Here is a 22,084-nt window from a genome sequence, read left to right on the forward strand (position 1 = left end):
CATAGCTCTCAAATTCATTATAGACAACTTCATTGGAGAAAACATAAATTACTGACAATATTAAATACACTTAAGTCCACCTCTCTTTGGCTTTCAAGTCATCTCATTTACATTTATGTTAGTTTTGGTCAGTATCTTAGTTCACTATTAGAACAAATGTGTCAATGTAAGTTTGTGTTTGGTTGAAAAACTGCTCTGCTGATCACCTACGCCAGGGATAGGAGGGAGGATCATTGTTGCCTCAGTCATCTAATCACTCAACAAGTCCGTAACTAGACGGTATCATTATGAGTCCATACAAGTGCCTGGGCAAGAATGGGAAGACTGTCTAAGGATGCTGTCAATGGTTTAACCAAGAAACAGTGCTGGAAATCGGTTGTGCTTCTTCCTCATGCCAGGGAAAAAAGAGGGAAGCATTGTTGCCGCAACGTTTCACACCACTCAACAGGTCCATTGGTAATGTTAAGTGGCAATACAAGGAATTGCAATGGGTTGATAGAAAAGTGTTCCTTTTCTTCCCCCAAAGTTGTGGGGGGAGCGAGGGTGCATAGATTAAAGAGACTGTTAGGTGACAGGTTTACGAAAATGAAAATTGAAGGAATAAACTTATTCGCTGGGCACTCTGCGGGCGCTAACCGCAACGTGCAAGACACACAGCCCTGGAGAAATTTGACAGGACGGAGAATAAGGTAGTAATCCAGTGAAGTTACTATGGTTTTAGACTGCTTTCTGAATGTATCTCTTTAAATCAATAATGTTTCTTAATCCAAATAGATTTTTCCTTAGACTTTACTAGCACCAGGTCACCAATCTGAAAGCCCATCGGACTAGCTCTTGCATCATGTCTCCTTTTTCTTTCTGACGCCTTTTTTCTAATATTGGCATGAGCTACTTTCTTCTTTTCTTCCATAGCCAAATTTGTAATTTTAGGGAATTCTACTAAATCAAATAGGATGTTGTTAGGTCTAATTACTTCCTCGACATCAAGTAATTAGCCCGTACTGTGTGCTTCTTATGACAGTATGTCCTACAGAGATGGTTAAGTTCTTTCGTGATTCTTTCACATATATTTCCCTGTGGAAAATAAGCCCAGATTGTGATGTACTCTATGTTTTCCTTACTTAAACATTCTTCAAAATGCTTAGATATAAACCGTGGACCATTATCTGACAAAATCACTTTTGGCACACCAATTTCGACAAAATAGTCTTTCTCTAGTTTACTTAAAGTTACCTTAGAGTTAAACTTCTTAAGCAGATAAAATTTCACATGTTTAGTAAATCCATCTACCAGTATGAACACATACTCATAACCTCCTCTTGAAACAGGTAGTGGGCTGAAAAGATCTATTGCTACTTTTCACCAATTTAAGATTATCATCCTGATTTTGTTCTCATCTAAGGTTCTTACAGATGCATTTAATCGGTCCCTCTTCCTGTATCTGAAAGATTGCAATCAATATCTCATCACAATTCATGTTTGTCACAGGATCCACCTCCTGCTCTTTATTCTTTACACTTCTGGATAGCACATCTGCCACTACGTTTTCAGCACTCTTTACATACTGTGTTTCAAATACATAGACCTCCTCCTGAGTCTATCATGTTTGAGCTGACAAGTATTTAAATAAGTTAGAGCACCATTGTCCGTAAAAATCGACACTTTATGTCCTAACAGGTATTGCTCAAACTTTTGCAAACCAAAAATAACCACTAAAGCTTCCAGTTTAGAGATGCTGTAATTTTTCTCCACTTGTTGTAACAATCGACTTGCAAATGCGATAATTTTGTGGATATGTTCTTCTCCAACCATCTCTGTCTGGAACAATTCTACCCTCAGACTGTAACCACAGGCATCTGATCCTAAACAAAAAGGTTTGGAAAAGTCAGGATGATTCAAAATCTGACTGTCCAGTAGTGCTTCCTTAAGTTTTTCAAAAGTGGTTTGACATTCCAGGGTCCACTTACAGGGAATATTTTTCTTCAACAATTCCCTTAAACAAGAATCTTTAAATCGTTGCCCTGCCACAAATTTTCTGTAAAATCCAAACAAACCGAACATTCCATTTAGTTCCTTCATGTGGTCGGTGCTATTCCCTAATAGCATTTATTTTACTTGTATCGGGCACAATTCCTTCCCAGGAATTTAATCTCTTTTTTGACAAATTCTGTCTTATCTAACTTCAATTTCATCCCCCCTCCCCATTTTAATAGCAAGCAGTGCTCTTCCCAAGTGGAAGTCAAAATCAGTACATCATCCATGTAAACAGTAATTAGCCTTTTCAATTATCCCCCAATCGAGCATTTTCTGTATTAAGTCTCGAATGGCTTCCCTATGAACTTCTAGAATGGCAAATAGTTTTTAGAAAAAATGTGCATCTTCTTACACAGTTCAATAGCGTTCGTAATTTCGAACTAATCCAGGCTGATCTGAAAATACCTCACAATGTTTATTCAAAATTTGTCTTAAATCGACCTTTTGTATATCACTTAATTAAGTAAGTTCCTCTAGTTTTTCATCTATCCTGATTCTGACATTTTCTAGTTCGGAAGGATCCACTTCTTCCCTTTCACCATATTCAGTACAGCCATCAATTAAATTAGCAGTCCTACAGAGACGAATTGGAATGTCACTCTGTTCATTGTTTATATTTGGTCTTTTTCTGATAAATGGAATAATTACAGGTTTTCCTTTTATTCTTATAATTATATCATTAGTACTAAAATTAACCCATCCTTCATACTTATGCAGGAAATCAGCACGTACCAACATTTCCACACTAAGCCCATTAATAATTAAAAAAGTCATTCCAGTTTGTACACCACTTATAGTAACTGGTAACAGTATATCCTGATTAACCACCTTTTTACTTTTACCTGTGGCCACTACAATTTTTACTTCACCAATGGGCATTATAACTATTTGTTTACTCTTTGGGAGAGCATTTACAAAATTCTGTGATACAGCACACACTTCTGAACCAGTATCAATTAGACCAGGAACCTTTTCTCTAAACACAATTACTTCAATAATTGGTTGGCCCACATACTCTCTTCTAACTACAGATTCAGGTTCTTCTAGAAATTCATGCACTACTTCTCGTCTGTCAAAACTTAGCCATTCAGTGGAAACTACACTTAGCTTAACTGAATCACCGTGTACTTCATTTAATGTGCTGGCATTTACTATCTGATCCACTGCAGACAAATCAGAACACTTCTCTAACATTTCACCTTAACTGAATCACTGTGTAATTCATTTAATGTGCTGGCATTTACTATCTGATCCATTGTAGACAAATCAAAACACTTCTCTAACATTTCAACCACCATTTCTGTTTCTGCAACCCTGTTCAAGGTATTGTCAGAATTACTTAAATTACACCCTTCTTCTTCTTCTTCTTCTTCTTCTTCTTCTTCTTCTTCTTCTTCTCCTTCTGATTCTTCTTCCTCACTTTCTGTAATTATTTGATTCAGCCTATTCACCACCTCCTCATGTATTTTCTTAGTATTACTTCCACCATTTATAGGTAGCTTCTCGTTTGATTCACCCCACCCCACCTCCTGAGCTGAGTCTTCACTCACAGTACTTAGTTCCCCTTTAAGATGGTTCTGGTTTTCCTTACTATTACTCTCCTCTGCCCTCTTGAATACATCACCATTACTTTCTAAACACTGTTTAACAAGAGCTTTCTTTACAAATGGTTTCGCCACCGAGTTTAATTGGTAATGCTTGTGTCTGCGAACGCCAGTGTCCTCGCAGACTCTAAACAGTTTTCCTGCCATGTGTTGTTGTTACCTCTGATGTTCCTTCAATCTGACAGGTGACGCTCATCCATTACATCATTGGCTCACAGCTGATTGCAATCAAAATACTGTACTGTCACTGTACCTGCCTCTAGCATTACCTCCTCTTCTTCTGTCCCTACCCCGGTAATTATTACCTCTTTGTACGCTTATTCTGTTTACATTGACTTCCGTCCTACTGCCATTATGTCTTACGGGAGGTCTATATTCTTTTCTGTTATTTTCTTCCTCTTTCAAAATGTTTTTGACCCTCTCAAGGTAGTGAACAAATCTGTCAATGTCATCCCTGGGTCCAGAAACGATCTTATTCTGCCAGTACAGTGGCAACTTATTTTCAATGCCTGTGATTATCTGTTCTATCTCAACTTTTGAATTTAAATAAGACGGTGTAGTCACCCACGTTTGCACAAATCTTTTAATTCTATCTTTCTTAGGATCACATATTTCTCCCAACCATAACTTATTGAAAACTTCTATTTGCTTTCTCTTACCCCAATATTCTTCAAAGAATGCCTGCTTAAATTCCACAAGACTGTCGTATTTATCTGGAGCTAAGTCTAGCTTCCCGTACTAGATTAGAAGTAATGAAACAGATTTGTTTATTTATTGTTCCACACTTTAGGTAACACATCTTCAAAGTCACTCCAGAATTCTTTCGGACGAACATTCTTATTTGGTTCAAATTTCTGAAATTGGTGATGTGTTACATAGGCATTTTCCGTAGATTCCACAACACTATTAGGCAATAATACAAACATTATAGCTGTTACCATTCTGTTCAACTTTTGTTAGTCTACTCTCGTAGTTACTTAATTGTTCATTCACACTAGTACTGAACTGACTAATATTAGCTTCTAAGGTAGTGAGTTTACTAGCCACTTGTGCTCCAAACTTTGTACACATGTCTTTCACTTCTTTAATTTTACTTTCTAAAACAACATGGTTAACCTCACAGTAATTTTCTACACTTTGTACATGTTCATGAATTTTACCCACTTCTGAATTTACATATTCTTTGAACTGTTTGCTATTCTCAGCATCCTGCTTAATCTGGGTAGTTAGTTCACTTTCCACTGTTACAATTGCAGCATTACATTCTTACCTGACCTGATTAATAAACACAGAGTCAGGTAATTTTTCCACAATTCCGTCAAATTCGAAATTTTATTTTCCATTTTGAATTCCTTTTCTACAACCTCACTGTGTAACTCATTTATATCCAAACCTACTTTATTCATTTTGGTAATAATATTTAATCCCATTTTATTTATTTTTTATCAATATCAGAACTCAATGACATTTTAATTTCGGAACCCAAACCATTCATTTTACTATTAAAATCTGATCCCATTTCTTTCATATGCTGGAGAATATTCCCAAACATATCTGAAACACTTTCCTCCCTTTAAGTGCCACATGTCTTACCATTGTTTTCATGAAGCTATCTGTCGGACATGTGGACAAGCATCCTGTGAGGGCAGCCCCTGTGACCAGCCATCTCAGTGTGTCAGCTGTCTGGAACCGCACCCTCTTCATTCACTGCAATTCTAAGTGTTTAAGAATGAGAAGAAAATGTAAAACACTTGGTTGCCTGTCTTATCAGGATGCAAAGAAAAAGTTTAAAAGACTGCGTCGGACCATGAAATTAATCATTTTGTGCGTGTGTGTGTGTAGATCTCCCAGTGATAGTGAGGACACTTTTCAATAAGTTAACGGAAGTTCTAGATAAAGTCCCGAGTACAAAGGTCAACATAATTATGTGTGGGGACATTAACTTCAACACTAACATCATAAATGAATCCAACAGCACCTTAATAAACATCCTTCAAAGTTTTGGCATGTCCCTATTGGTCAATAGTGCAACAAGGGTTACCACAACGACTTCATCAGTAATTGACCATGTGGCCACAAATATGGACAGGGTTAAATGTGATGTAGCTATAGAAGATCTCAGACTATCAGACCATCTCTGTCAAATAACAACAGTAAAGTCAGGCATTGAATCATTCCCTCAACTACAAGCCTACAAACGAGATCCATAAGAAATCAAAATAAAAGATTTTTCAAAGGAACTAGAAAAACAAAGCTGTGATTAAGTGTATAAGGAAACCAATGTGAATATGAAAGTCTCTAAATTCTCCACATTGTTTAAATTGAACTTTGAAAAGGCATTTCCAAAAGTATGCATGTCTGTATCAACATCCCATAAAAACAGATGGATAACAGCAGGTATTAAGAAGTCCTCCCAAACATTTAAACACATCAGTTCCATGAAGAAGATTCACAATGATCCAGCATTCTTAAATTTATATCATAGATACAAAAAGATCTATAGGAAGGTGCTGATTGCTGCAAAAAATTCGTTTAATGACAAAATAATATATAATGCAGAGAATAAAAGCAAAGCAGTCTGGGATGTTATAAAAAAGGAAATGGGGAGAGGCAAACAAACGCAGAATAACGTACCGCTAAGGGAGGGGGATGAAATAATAAATGATCCACAGCACTTAGCAAACTTTGTAAATGAGCATTTTTCAATATTGCAGGGAAGTTACAGCAAAAATTCCCCCAAACAAATATAACACCTGTAGATAATGTTGCACTAAATACAATGATGTTACTTTCAACCACAGATTATGAAATAAATAAAACAATTCAAAAACTAAAAATAAAAAGTCAGTAGGCTTAGATGAAGTACCAGTGTGTGTGCTGAAACAATGCATAGGGAGTATACAAGGCCCCTTAACAAATATAACAAATGAATCCTTCATATCGGGGCATTTCCAGAGCAGTTAAAACAGGCAAGAGTTGTACCTTTGCTTAAGAAAGGTAATGCAGAAGACAGAGAAAATTACCAGCCCATTTCCCTGCTGTCAGCATTCTCAAAAATAAAAGAAACAATTATGAAAGACAGATTAATGAATTACCTGAATAAATACAACCTTTTAACCAAATCACAGTTTGGTTTCCAAAGTGGCAAACATACGGAGTCAGCCATAGTAGAATTCACAAAAGTCGTACTTGATGCTCTTGATAAAGATGAGTATGTCACAGGCATGTTTTTGGATCTTCCCAAGGCGTTTGATACAGTCAACCACAAGATTCTATTAAATAAATTTGAAGCATTAGGGATAAGAGGGGTAGTTAATGATTGGTTTTGATCATACCTAACAGGTAGGGTACAAAGAGTAGGTTAATAAGTTAATTGGTTGCGTGTTCCATGCACGGTACAGTAGCCGTTAGGATATGGAATGTGTCAAGTGCACAAGAAATACACATACGAAACAAAATTTATAGAGAGAGAGAGAGAGAGAGAGAGAGAATTAAAGATTAATATTCCTATTATTTACCCCATTCCCTTAAATGGCACATAATGAATATACTATATTTATAGATTTATTTATTCCTAGTCAAGAAAGAATTCATCTATGATATAGAAGGAGTTGTCAAGGGGATACGATTTCAGTTTATTTTTGAAGCTATTACTGCTGTCTGTCAGATGCCTTATTTCATCTGGTAATTTGTCAAAAATTTTTATAGCAGCAATATTTACCCCTTACCCCTTTCTGTGCCAAAGATAGGTTGAGCAAAGGATAGTGTAAGTCTTTCTTTTTTCTGGAATTATAATCGTGAATACACTGTTGTTTTTAAACTGGTCCATGTTGTTGAGAACAAATTTTATTAGTGAGTAGATGTATTGTGAGGCTGTTGTAAGAATTCACAATCTTTTAGAAAGATACCTACAAGATGTGAGACTGTGAACTCCACACATTATTCTAACCACTTTCTTTTGAGCAGTGAATACTTTTTGTCTAAATGTTGAGTTACCCCAGAATATTATTCCGTATGACATCAGAGAGTGAAAGTGTGCAAAGTATGTTAGCTGACTAATTTCTATATCCTAAAAATTGGCAATTATTCAGATCACAAAAGTTGATGAACCTAGTCGCTTTAGGAGATCCAAAATATGAATTTTCCAATTAAGATTCTCATCTATATTTATACCCAAAAACTTAATATGCTCTACCCTCTCTATTGACTTCTGTTGATGTGTTATATTTATTGAAGCAACTGTACTTTTTGCTGCAGAAAATTGGATGTACTGTGTTTTTTCAAAGTTCAGAGCAAGCCCATTTGCAGAAAACCAATTAATGACTTTTCCAAAGACCATATTTCCCAAAGACCTTATTTAAGAGATAACACACACTTCAAGTCGATCTAAACATTTAGTAAAACACTTATCAGAACCAAAATGCATTTTTATAGGGGTTCCACAAGGTAGCATATTAGGACCAATACTGTTGCTGATATACATCAATGACTTTCCCAGTAGTGTTGCTTATGGTGAAAAAATCCTCTTTGCTGGTGAAAAAATCCTCTTCGCTGATGACAGCAATATTATAGTCACTGAGAAAACGAGAGAGCTGCTTGCCGTTCTCGGCAGATGAAACTCTCAAGGAAGTTTATGATTGGTTGATAAGTAATAAAGTGAGATTGAACATAAAGAAAACTATGCCATGAATTTCAGTTTGAAGAGGAAAAATGACAATGTTAAATTAAATGTAGATGGTACCTCTATAGACTGTGCAACAAATGCAAAATTTCTAGGAATGAATGTTGATTCTCAGTTGAAGTGGTGTGAACACACAAAGGTACTTGCAAACAGAATGTCATCAGCATGTTATGCCCTTAGCATCCTATCATCAGCGTGTAACGTGGAGTGTCTTTTAGTTACATATTATTCATATTTACACTCAATTCTTAGCTATGGCATTCTGTTTTGGTTTAAGAATCATGAAAGAAGGTTGTATACATGGAAGAACCCTGGAGATACTAAAAGGTATCAGATAGATTATATAATGGTAAGACAGAGATTTAGGAACCAGGTTTTAAATTGTAAGACATTTCCAGGGGCAGATGTGGACTCTGACCACAATCTATTGGTTATGACCTGTAGCTTAAAACTGAAAAAAAAAACTGCAAAAAGGTGGGAATTTAAGGAGGTGGGACCTGGATAAACTGAAAGAACATGAGGTTGTACAGCGTTTCAGGGAGAGCATAAGGGAACAATTGACAGGAATGGGGGAAAGAAATACAGTAGAAGAAGAATGGGTAGCTTTGAGGGATGAAGTAGTGAAGGCAGCAGAGGATCAGGTAGGTAAAAAGACGAGGGCTAGTAGAAATCCTTGGGTAACAGAAGAAATATTGAATTTAATTGATGAAAGGAGAAAATATAAAAATGCAGTAAATGAAGCAGGCAAAAAGGAATACAAACGTCTCAAAAATCAGATCGACAGGAATTGCACAATGGCTAAGCAGGGATGGCTAGAGCACAAATGTAAGGATGTAGAGGCTTATCTCACTAGGGGTAAGATAGATACTGCCTACAGGAAAATTAAAGAGACCTTTGGAGAGAAGAGAACCACTTGTATGAATATCAAGAGCTCAGATGGCAAACCAGTTCTAAGCAAAGAAGGGAAGGCAGAAAGGTGGAAGGAGTATATAGAGGGTTTATACAATGGCAATGTACTTGAGGACAATATTATGGAAATGGAAGAGGATGTAGATGAAGACAAAATGGGAGATAAGATACTGCGTGAAGAGTTTGACAGGGCACTGAAAGACCTGAGTCGAAACAAGGCCCCGGGAGTAGACAACATTCCATTAGAACTACTGATGGCCTTGGGAGAGCCAGTCATGACAAAACTCTACCATCTGGTGAGCAAGATGTATGAGACAGGCGAAATACCCTCAGACTTCAAGAAGAATATAATAATTCCAATCCCAAAGAAAGCAGGTGTTGACAGATGTGAAAATTACCGAACAATCAGTTTAATGAGCCACAGCTGCAAAATACTAACACGAATTCTTTACAGACAAATGGAAAAACTAGTAGAAGCCGACCTCGGGGAAGATCAGTTTGGATTCCGTAGAAATACTGGAACACGTGAGGCAACACTGACCTTACAACTTACCTTAGAAGAAAGATTAAGGAAAGGCAAACATACATTTCTAGCATTTGTAGACTTAGAGAAAGCTTTTGACAATGTTGACTGGAATACTCTCTTTCAAATTCTAAAGGTGGCAGGGGTAAAATACAGGGAGCGAAAGGCTATTTACAATAAGTACAGAAACCAGATGGCAGTTATAAGAGTCGAGGGACATGAAAGGGAAGCAGTGGTTGGGAAGGGAGTAAGACAGGGTTGTAGCCTCTCCCCGATGTTGTTCAATCTGTATATTGAGCAAGCAGTAAAGGAAACAAAAGAAAAATTCGGAGAAGGTATTAAAATTCATGGAGAAGAAGTAAAAACTTTGAGGTTCGCCGATGACATTGTAATTGTGTCAGAGACAGCAAAGGACTTGGAAGAGCAGTTGAATGGAATGGACAGTGTCTTGAAAGGAGGATATAACATGAACATCAACAAAAGCAAAACGAGGATAATGGAATGTAGTCGAATTAAGTCGGGTGATGCTGAGGGAATTAGATTAGTAAATGAGACACTTAAAGTAGTAAAGGAGTTTTGCTATTTGTGGAGCAAAATAACTGATGATGGTCGAAGTAGAGAGGATATAAAATGTATACTGGCAATGGCAAGGAAAGCATTTCTGAAGAATAGAAATTTGTTGACATCGAGTATAGATTTGTCATGAAGTCGTTTCTGAAAGTATGTGTATGGAGTGTAGCCATGTATGGAAGTGAAACATGGACGGTAAATAGTTTGGACAAAAAGAGAATAGAAGCTTTCGAAATGTGGTGCTACAGAAGAATGCTGAAGATTAGATGGGTAGATCACATAACTAATGAGGTATTGAATAGAATTGGGGAGAAGAGAAGTTTGTGGCACAACTTGACCAGAAGAAGGGATCGGTTGGTAGGACATGTTCTGAGGCATCAAGGGATCACCAATTTAGTATTGGAGGGCAGCGTGGAGGGTAAAAATCATAGAGGGAGACCAAGAGATGAATACACTAAGCAGATTCAGAAGGGTGTAGGTTGCAGTAGATACTGGGAGATGAAGCAGCTTGCACAGGATAGAGTAGCATGGAGAGCTGCATCAAACCAGTCTCAGGACTGAAGACCACAACAACAACAGTATAGCAACCTTTCCGAAACAGAGGATGTTTTTGTTGCTGAGGTGAGATGCTATTTTAGAATACATTAACTTCTCAAAAATGTCGGTAATTGATGTCGGCAGTGAAACATTTCAGTAATTATTGACATCTCTCTTATCACTTTTCTTAAAGAGGGGTGTAACGTCATCTTTCAGTCTCTCTGGAAAAATGCCATGTATTAATGACGATTTACACATTTATAAGTAAGGCATAGCTTATTATATGGGAACAAATCTTCAGTACTGTATTGGAAACACCATAAAACCCAGATGAGCTTTTATTTTTAAGAGAATGTCTAATTTTCTTAATTTCAGATGGGGAATAATTTTATTAATTTCAGAATTGGAAGTTATGACATTTTTTATGATAGAATTTTGTAAGAGTTACGTTTTCAGCACACTGCTGTAATATTTTTTTTCTTCAACTCTTTGTCCCTATGTTTTCTCCTATATTTAAAAAATTATTACCAAATACATTTCCTACCTATGATTCATCGTTTATAGCCCCCCCCCCCCCCCACCCCCATACTGATGTTATCCTGTTCTGTGGCTGGTTGTCCTGTCACTCATTTCATTACATCCAATAACAGAATTACTGATTTCTGACATTAAATGCATGTTACCTGTTTTTTAGTAACTTCCCTGAGTAATTTGTAGTAGTTTTTGTAGTATGCTACTACTGCAGGATCTGCACTTGTTCTTGCTAAAAGATGCGTTTTCCTTTTCCTTTCACAAAAAACTTTAATCCCTCTAGTGACCCATGGTTTTTACATGGCTGTTTCATGTCCTTTATGGTTAGCTTTTGTGGAAAGTTGTTTTCAAATAATGACATGAATTTATCATTTATTTTATGTTAGCATTTGGTTCATTATAAATTTCTTCTCAGCTGATCTTGTGTAAACTGTTCTTAAAAACATTGAACTTAGAGTCACTAATTATTTTAACTGATTTGCAGGAAGGGGAGTATTCATACTGTAAGGCAGAATGTTATTTGTTCTAACTGTGCATCCTGATCAGAGAGGGCATTTGTTACTGGATAAACAGTTCTTGCTTTGAGCTTCACCAAAGAAAACATTATCAATTAGGGTCCCACTGTCTTTTTCCACCCTCATTGGAAAGTTAGTTACTGAGATCGAATTGTAGGATCCAAATAAGATTTCCAGATCATTTTTCCTGACAGAATCATTTAGAAAATCTAATGTGAAGTAGGTTGTTGCGGCCGCTACTTACAAAATTGTAATTATCCTGATCAATTTTTGAATGAATAAAGTCTCCTCTTGTGATGACAGAATGATTGCAAAACATAGGCATAGCGAACTGTAGTTTTCTCTAAAATTTTCAGTTGTATCTGAGAGGGAATCAGATACTGGACAAAAACAACCAGTTGCAAATTTATGTCCATCCTCGATATTGAGTCTTGCTCAAATAACCCTGCAAGGAGTTTCAGTTGGCATCTCAGTGAACTGAAGTTTCTTGTTCACTGTGACAAATATATCATCTCTATTTTCTTTTAGTCTACCTTTTAATATGCACCTAGATTAATCCCAAAAATGTCACTGCCGTGAGTTTGTTTTTAGCCTCCTTCGTGTACCCAGTGTTATGTAACATCCACTGTGTTTTAGGTTTGGCGTCAAATTTTGTGACTTTGTTCCAGTGCTTCAGCAGTTAATCAGTAGTATTTTAATCCTACTTCAAGTTCTCCTACAGCTTTTGTTATCTGGAATGGACAGAGAGTTGTCAAAGTTAAAAAAAGAACTCTACTGTGACACACACACACACACACACACACACACACACACACACACACACACACACACACGAAATAATTTCTGTGGGCAGTGCTGCAGATAGAGTGCTCTGTTGAACTCTACAAGCAGCGGTGGTCATCTCATCTTTCCCTGTCAGTCACTTACATGAGGATAGTGTGGCCTCGGAGTACAAGTGACAGCATTGTGCTTCCCAACATGGGTCGCAACCTGTAGTTGACTGCTCCTTGTTCTTTCACTGGCTACCGGAGTGGCCTCTTTGACATGTCGAATGGGGCCTCCTGTCATACACACACAGTGCATTCGGTTATCTCATTATGCCATTATTCACTCTTTGTTCAAATTGTTCACTGTTAACAATACCTGCACACTTTTAAATTTTCCTCCTCGTGACACAGGTCATTGCAGTTTTCCGAAAGGTGAAGCAAGTCCCGTCAGCTCAGTGTTACGTAATGTACCCATTATGGCAACAAGTGTAACTTACCGAGTTCTCCCATGTCACCGGGACACCTTCGCCTACCATTGACGTGCCCCACCCTGTCAAGTGGACAAGTAGTGATAGGTCCCGTATTTCTGTCGGACAGGATAGTACTCGAAGCTCCTTTCAGTATCTCCAGTATGTGACTCTCATCATTTTGCCCAACTTACCCACTCAAAGCAGCTTCCAGTTCTGTGACACAGTTAAGAATAAATTTCAGCTTCGACTCATTCATCCTGTACCTGAGAACAGCATGTGCAGTGTGTTGCATTCTTACTTTTTCAATATTTATCTGAACAAAAAACAACTAACTCCAAAGTAGTCTCACTATTAGCGTTATAATTTCAGGATACGTCACACTACAAAGATGGCAAGTTCATTTTTAAGATCTGAAGTTGCAGCACCCAAGAAAGTTATTCAGGGATATAACAAGAGAAAAATGGGGGACACATTTATATGAGAGCTATCCAGAAAGTAGATTATGTTTCGACTTGCAGCAGTGATGGGGCAGGGCTAGCCGTATTTTTATCTGGACGTTTGTCCATTCAGTTGGCATTCGTGCGGGCGTGAGCTTTGTGGTGTTTCTCAGGTGTGCCACAATTGAAAATCCTATGAGTTGTGAAATGCAGTCAGTAATAAGGTTTTCTGTTGCCAAAAAATTGTAAAACATCTGAAATTTATCAGGAATGGTGTGAAGTGCATGGGTCTCAGCTGCAGTTTTCCAGACTGGTGTTCTTGGGTGGAGATTTGTAGGACTCTCCTCAGTAGAAAGCAGCTACTAGGGTAGCAGAGTACTTGTGGAGAGCACACGGTGTTTTTTTTTTTTTTAAGGCTAGGCAGTAGTTTTAGATACTCTAACGAACACTCGCCGGTCGATACACGGAAAGGGAAGTCAGACTGGGTTCAGAGTAAAGACACTTTGACTGTCAAAATTTTATCGGTAAACTGTCAGACGTATTTGTGACAAACTTCCCGAATTTATCATCCTCCGGGAAAGTTATCGTGCTCAAATTATTCGTGGAACCGAGAGCTGGCTGAAACACAACATAGAAAGCTCTAAAATAGAACACGTTGTAAACTGTCTCGAGCAGCTAGTTTGGCAGCCCACACGCAGTGGAAATATCTTAGACCTTGTAGCCACAAACAGGCTATACCTTATTGACAGCATCGGTATAGAGATGGGGATCAGTGATTGTGATGCCTTCATAGCAACTGTGTCCTTCAAAGTTAATAAATCAGTCAAGAAGTCTAGGAGATGGTTTCTGCTAGAAAGAACATACAAACAGCTGTCAGCATCTTACTTAGACAAGGAATTGCAGTCATTTAGTTCCAGTACGATGGACCTAGAGGAATTATCGGCAAAGTTTAAACAGATAGCAAATCGCGCTCTCAACAGGTGCCTTGGTAAGTGGATTAAGGATGGAAAAAACCCATCGTGGTTTAACTACAAAATTCGGAAAATGCTGAGGAAGCAAAAGCTGTTGCACTCCCTGTTCAAAAGAGAACATGCTTTGACAGAAGGCAAAGGTTAGTACAGAAACGAGCATCTGTAAAAAGATCTGTGCGCAAAGCATACACCTACCACTGTCGTATCTTAGCCTAAGATCTGGCTGGAATGCCAGAAAATTCTGCTCCTATGTACAGCTGCTAAGCATGTCTTAAGACTTGCATCCACTCACTCATAGACCAGTCTGGTGTGATAGTTGAAGATAGCAAAACAAAAGCCAAAGTTTTAAATTTTGTATTTGAGAAATCATTCACGCAGGAGAATCTTATAAACGTACCATTGTTTGTCCGTCGAACAAACTCCCGTATTGCCAACATAGTAATAAATGCCCCTGGCATAGAGAGACAACTGGAAGACTTGAAAACAAATATCTTATCAGGTCTGGGTGGAGCTACAGTTTGGTTTTACAAAGATTACACCACAGTATTCGCCCCTTACTTAGTTTGCATTTATCATGAACCTCTCACAGAGTGCAAAGTTCCAAGCGACTGGAAACAAGTGCAGCCAACTTCAGTATATAAGAAGGATAAAAGAATGGACCCGTAAAATTACGGACCAATATTCCTAACATCGGTTTGCTGCAGAAACTTTGATCATATTCTCAGTTGGAATATATTAAATTTTCTTGAGAATGAAAAGCTTAATGTCCATAAATCAGCACGGTTTTAGAATGCAGCCATTTTTCCCTTGCTCTGTTTGTGAGTGGAACAGGAAACGAAATGACTAGTAGTGGTACAAGGTGCCCTCCGCCACATATCGTACAGTGGCTTGCAGAGTATGTATGTGGAAATAGAAAAACATAATCACTGAAAGTGGACAGTACCAGTGGTGCAATAGGTTTAAAACTGGTGGAACTATCATCCACGATGAAGAGTGAAGTGGATTACCAAGCATTGTGTGACTGATGAACTGGTTGTAAAAGTTGATGGGAAAATTCAAGATAACTGCTGATTTACAATGACTGAGCTGTCGTTTAAACACAGTGCTGTGACGAAGATGCAGAACTGCGGGAAGATGTAACTAATTGGTTGACATCTCAGGTGGCAGAAACTTGTAACAATGGAGTTTCGAGGCATGTTCGTTGCTACAGTAAGTGCCTAAACTTGAGTGGATACTGTGTTGAAAACTGGTATGACAGTTTCACTTCCAAATTAATAAAACATCATTTTTTTTCTATACTTTTTTTTAATACAAGAACACGATATACTTTGTGAATAGCCCTCTTAGGTTCCTTGATAATCTTGTGTTCTGAAGTTTTGTAATGGTTATGCTGACTGACTGACTAATTATAACAGTGGCAAAAAACAATACCAGTGTATGAGAAATGTTTGACAATATACAGTTCCGCTAAACAAAACACAATATGACAGTTATAATATGCACAGAACACAATACTACAATTCAGCATTTAAATTTGTAAGGATCAAGTGCATACTGTGATTATTAAATTTCAAATATTGAATTAGAAGAAACAGAACAGTGAATGAGAAATAGCACTAATCTCATAAGTTCATACACCAGAGTGAGGGAGAAATGATTTTCTGGAAAACCAAATGTTTATGAGGTATACAACCTTAATTCACAATTAACTATGAACCGAGTTATGCAAAACGTTAGTAAGTGTCCCAAAATTCTCAAAAATATACCTTTCATGGTGTAAGTACAAGGAAATTAGGGAACATTTGTTTTGGAACAAGGATACTGTTGCCAAAATTTGTTAAGTGCAGATTCAGGTTATAATTGACGATACACATTTTGCACAGCACTTACAAATGTTCAAAAGTACACAGTATATCACGATACACTGAGCCTCGACACAGTCGACAGAAAATTGTGGGAAAATGACGCGAAAATTGAAGTAATATAATTGGACCTCTTTGGCACATGCATTCCTACTCCCTGGTGAATCCAGAAGTCGGTTTGTACACATGTAAACATGTGAAATGCATCGATTTTTACACAACCGAGTTTGTGGTACATTCTGTGCTACTGTATCAATGATGAAAACTGTAGTGTCATTTATGACACACGAACTAGAGGAAGTCACAGATTGGTAACAAAGCACATCTGCTTGGGGTAAGTGCAGATTCTCTACCTTTCTAGTAATTTGACTTGGTATGTCACCAATAGTGTAATAGAACAGAAGAAGATCTCTTCGCCTGTTTATGCACAGTACGTTACATTTATTTACACGTATGTTCGGTGTCAACTGGCAGTCCCTGCACCAGCCATTCATACTGCACATGTCTTCCTGCAGTTTGCTGGCAATGCTACCTTTGTATAGACAATCGTAGCGCCTGTGAACTACCCCGTTGAGCTTCTGACAGTATCTGGTGGATAGTTTGTATAAATTGTAAGCAGTACAATACTATAACACACCTTTAGTGTACTCCCAAAATCACCATTACACCTGTTGCTTTCGTTACACTGAGAGCAATGTGTTGGTTTTTGTATACGAGGGAGTACTGAATCCAGTCACAAGCCTGGTCAGATACTAGATAATCCTGAATTTTGTTCTCTGGGTGACTGTGGAACTGTATCGAATGCCTTTCAATAGTTGAGGAATGGGGCACCGATGTGAGCACCTCCGTGTGTGACGCTCTGTATACCGAGGACGAACAGTGAGAACCAAGTTTTTTGAAGTCTGTTTTTGTGAAAGCTGTGTTGATTATTGTACGGGATATTTCTGTTCTACAGGAATGTCATAATATATGAGCATAAAATGTGTCCTGTAATTCTACAACAGAGTGATGGTATATGTCCATTTCCCAAAAATGGTAAGAATTAGCACTTTTTCCTGATCGCTAGCTGTGGGAACCTACAGTAAACTATTCATAGGAATGTAGCAAGTTCTTTTGGATAATGCCTGAAGAACACAGATACATCATCAGGTCTAGGTGTCTTTCTATTGATGAGTGATTTAAGTCAATTTTCTATTAGGTTGTCCCCGAAAGCGACACCCACACAGTAGTAGAAGTTGATATGCAACTAGCATCACAGGTGGTGATGAACTGAAAGAGTGTACGATGAGGTAGTGTAGAATATTCATATAGTTCAGGCAGGTGAAAAATTTGTGGTGGTTTACTAGATTTTGGTGATAGGAAAAAAAAGACAAGCAAAAGCAGTAGGAGAACATGGACTGGGAAAAAGGGACTTGAAGGAAGCTACCTGGCAGAATTTTGCACTGATCATAGTTTAATCATCACTGGCACTCAGTTTGAGAATCGTGAAAGAAGGCTCTGTATGTGGAAAAGAGCTGGAAACACTGGAAGGGAAATTGCAAAAAGATAGGGAGCGAGTGGTTACTGAGAGTTTCAAAGGGACCATTAGGCAAAGTTTGACTGAAACAGAGGAAAGGAACACAACATAAGGCAAATGGTTGTCTTTAATGGCTGAAATAGTGAAGACAGCAGAGGATCACATACATAAAAGGGCTCAGCTTAGTAGAAACCCCTGGCTAATACAGGAGATACTGAATTTAATTGATGAGAGAAAAAAATAAACGACTGCAGCAGATGAAGCAGGCGAAAAGGTATGCAGACACATAAATAATGATACTCACAGAAAGTGCATAATCATAATAGGGAATGGTTTTGAGGACAAATGCAAGGCTGTAAAAGCGTGCATAACTAGGAGGAAAGATAGACACTGCCTGTAAGAAAGGTTGTACCTGAGGTATACAAGATTATAGACATAGAAGAGGAAGTAGGTGAAGATGAAATGTGAGATATGACTCTGCAAGGAGTAGTTGGCAGAGCACTGGAAGATCTAAGCGGAAGCTAACACTTCAGGAAGAATTTAATAATTTCAGGTCTAAAGAAGGCAAGTGTTGACAGGTGTGAAAATTGTATCGAGATGAATTGTTTACAGAAAAATGGAACGTTGGTAAAAGCCCACATTGGGGGCGTTTTCGGTTCCAGACAAATGTAGGAACACGTGAGGGTATGCCTAGTCTACAATTTCTCGTGCGAGATAGGTTGTAAAAAGGGAAACCCATATTTGTAGCATTTCTATATTTAGAGAAAGCTGATGATGCTGACTGTACTGCACTCCAAAATTTTGAAGGTAGAACAGATAAAATACAGAAAGCAAAAGGTTATTTTTGACTTGTACAGAAACCAGACTGCAGTTACGAGAAGCGAAATACACAAAAGGGAATACGTGGAAACAGGGTTGTAGCCTATCTCTGATGTTACTCACCCCATACAGTAAGTAGAAAAGGAAACTGAGGTGAAATTTGGAAAGGGATTAAAGGTTTTGGAAAGGGATTAAAGGTCTCGGAGAAAATGCTACGTTCCTCCCGTACGTGTGCAGCTACTCAGCTGTAACACCACGAGTAGGGAACACTGGTGGATCTGCCAGTGTGATACGGTCTACTTTACCTTTGACTGTTTTTCTTCCAATACTGTCTCCTTTTACTTTCATTCTCATGGTCTGCCTACTCCGTACTGTGGTCGTGTACGAACTTATCTCCCTCGACTTCGTATCTGGGTGGGACAATACTTTAAAAAAAGTGTCTCACTTTGTCCGACTGGTGAATGATGAACACATCTTCAGTGATGAACTTTTGTACTGTTCCAACTATTTACTTCTGTTACGAAGAAAGATCCAAATATCAGTAACTCGAATATGTTGATCGATGTGTGCGACAGCACTGTAGTCGATTCGAAATCTGAGATTTTCAATCTTCATTTATCTTCAGCATTTACACGTTTTTGGTATGTGTGTTTTCTCTGACGTGTTCGTGACACCTTCGAAGGGCACCACCGAGGTGTAAACGCCTACGTGTAGTGAGTATTATTGCACCTTGCCCCTGCCGTGTTACGTCACTGCACTGATCAGATTGGGGAGCACGTGATGGATCGTTCCCCCTACATAAAGTGTTTACAAGCAGCTCGAGTGTCATCTGTGGAATGTAGGTCATTCTCCCAAGTAACCCACATTACACTACAGAGATGAAAGATGGCACGCAAAACTCCTTTAATGCACTCTTTACAATTAAATGTAACGTATCTGGCATTGTATTACAATTTATTATTCATTTCATTCACCTTTAGTAAATAAATGAAATCTTTTCTTTTTAGATTTTTGTGCACGGTCATTTATATGGTCTAGGATAGTTAACATGGAAGATGTCTCAAATAATTGACCATTCTGTGGTGCTAGTGCTCAGTCATCACACGCTCCTTGACATTAACTGCGCTTTTAACTAATAAGAGCGTGGGATGTTTTTTCTTCATTGAAAGTGAAATGCATTGTTAGGTAACAGCAATGGTTGAACATTAGCAATATACTTGATTTCATCCTTAACCGTCCAAATCTCAGATTTGAAAATATCAACATATGTAGATCGCAGATTACCACCCATCAGTACTAGGGTAAATTTATTTGCTCTTAATTACTTTAGATACCTCGTTCGACAAAGTGACCAGTTGTCACTGGACGTACCTTGTCAAAGCTTAATACTGAGTTTGACCCTTTCTATGGGCAGATACTATAAAACCATTCTACCTTTCAGAGGAAAGTGTCCCCTATTCATTCTGTACCAAAAATGGTTAGATTATCCCTTTGTGGATTCACCTGACCAAATGACTATGTCCCTCTGTTTGGTATCCCTATCCCCAGACTCCTCTCCACTAAATGCGGTACAGGCATTTCTTTCTCGAATGCACCGACCTCAGGTGCAGGACAGCCTCTGTGTAGGCCTGACTACCCATTTTAACTCCCTCAACTGACCTAAAGCGGGGTACACTTCACTATGTAAAATCTGTCTGCACAGTTCCTCAGTTTCATTCCTCACACTCTGAAGGGATGGGGTTCCTTCAGTTCTGGCATATCTTTACCCCTGTTTTAAAACATACTGCACCATACTCCCTATACAAAACTGCTTTTACCTACATTTGTAGCTGTACGAAAAAACATTTGCGTTAGTGTATAACTTTGGGTGACTATATTCCCACGTTAAATTTCCTTTTCATGACTCGTTTAGATCTGCTACTATGTTTGTATTTAAAATTACCTAAGCCAACACATACAGCTCATTTATCCTTTTTGACAGTATCTTCAGTACATGAATGAATGCTGTTGAAATGAACAAAACATAAGCCAGTTGTTGTATTATGTAGGCTTCTCACAAAACAGTGACAACCCTATTTATGTGAACTGGCATTTTCTTTGGGCATTTCTTTTATTTTGTGCTTGTTGTGTTTGCAGGCTTGCAAGTACGGACGGTATTGTGTCAAACCGGGATGCACTTTCCAGCACGACGGAGTCCCTACAACAGACAAACTGAAGTGGGTGTGTCCTTTCCGGGCATAAATACAACCCTACCATATATTTTCAGATTTGCTTCCTTCAGCTCTAGCCACTTGTCACTGCTTAGGACTGTGAGTGCTTTCAGCTCATGTTCATTTATAAATACCCGTTGAACTGTAAATTCAATTCTATGAAATAATCTCATCCTCTGTCATTAATTAATTAATTTATTTATTTAATGATAGTTGCTCATGTCGTGTGTGTGTGTGTGTGTGTGTGTGTGTGTGTGTGTGTGTGTGTGTGTGTGTGTGTGTGGGCGGGCATGCAAGTGTTTTTCTTATGTAATAAACAGATAGATAGACGTATGTTATATGGTTTACACTATGTCAAGTAAAAAGAAATAATTCCTAATCACTGTATGAATTTGTTTTAATAGAGTAAAATACTGTAACGTGGTTACAGCTGTAGAATTGCTGCTCAGTAAGTGAGCAGAAATGTATTCCATGTACACTTCTTTATTATTATTATTGTTATTGTTGATCATGTATAATTTATTATTAGTGTATGAACAATTTGATTTCTTCCACCGAACAAGAATAAACCACAATAGAAATGACCACAATAAAATACTTTCCGGAAACAAAGAATTATTTTTATTACTTACTGAGTATAATCTTAAATAATACGTAAGAAATAAACATAATGTATTTAAATTTTTATGCTCAAAACATTCCTGACTCGGACAGCAAGTGGAATTTAGCAAAATGGGCATCTGACTAGTTTCTTTACCGCTGGAGTGCTTAGCTGAGGAGGTACGTGTCAGCAGCTTACAGCAATCAGTGTGCTGCTGCGACTCCATGAGACACTTATCAGCTCGAGATGTCCAAGTATCTATTCATTGTAGATATTTTAAATTATTTCTACACTCTACAGAAATTCCAGTTTTTTTTTTTTTTAATTACAATGTCATATACAACTGCAGATTTTAAAATCTGCAGCATAGCATAAGGGGCATTCAAATGAAACCTGGTCACTAGTGCAAAGTAATGGTAACAATTTTATTAACTCAAAAATGTAGTTATACACAGTACACATACTCAAAAATAGTTGCTAAATCTGTTGACACATTTGTCCGATTGCGACACTAGCTAGTCGATTCC

At 37.9% G+C, this 22,084-nt stretch overlaps 1 protein-coding gene across 5 annotated transcripts in view; it reads left to right on the plus strand.

The window, feature by feature from the left end:
• LOC124717052 (zinc finger CCCH domain-containing protein 14) overlaps positions 1-21,555 on the plus strand; it is a 192,382-nt gene extending 170,827 nt beyond the window's left edge. For all 5 annotated transcript variants that reach the window (XM_047243727.1, XM_047243728.1, XM_047243729.1 and 2 more), the window contains one exon: positions 20,883-21,555. In XM_047243727.1, coding sequence (XP_047099683.1) covers positions 20,883-20,987 — 105 coding nt within the window. In that variant the 3' untranslated portion in view covers positions 20,988-21,555. The remainder of the gene's footprint in view (positions 1-20,882) is intronic.
• Positions 21,556-22,084: the final 529 nt, after the last annotated feature.

Source organism: Schistocerca piceifrons, chromosome 9 (genome assembly GCF_021461385.2).
Source record: "Schistocerca piceifrons isolate TAMUIC-IGC-003096 chromosome 9, iqSchPice1.1, whole genome shotgun sequence".
Lineage (NCBI taxonomy): Eukaryota > Metazoa > Arthropoda > Insecta > Orthoptera > Acrididae > Schistocerca > Schistocerca piceifrons.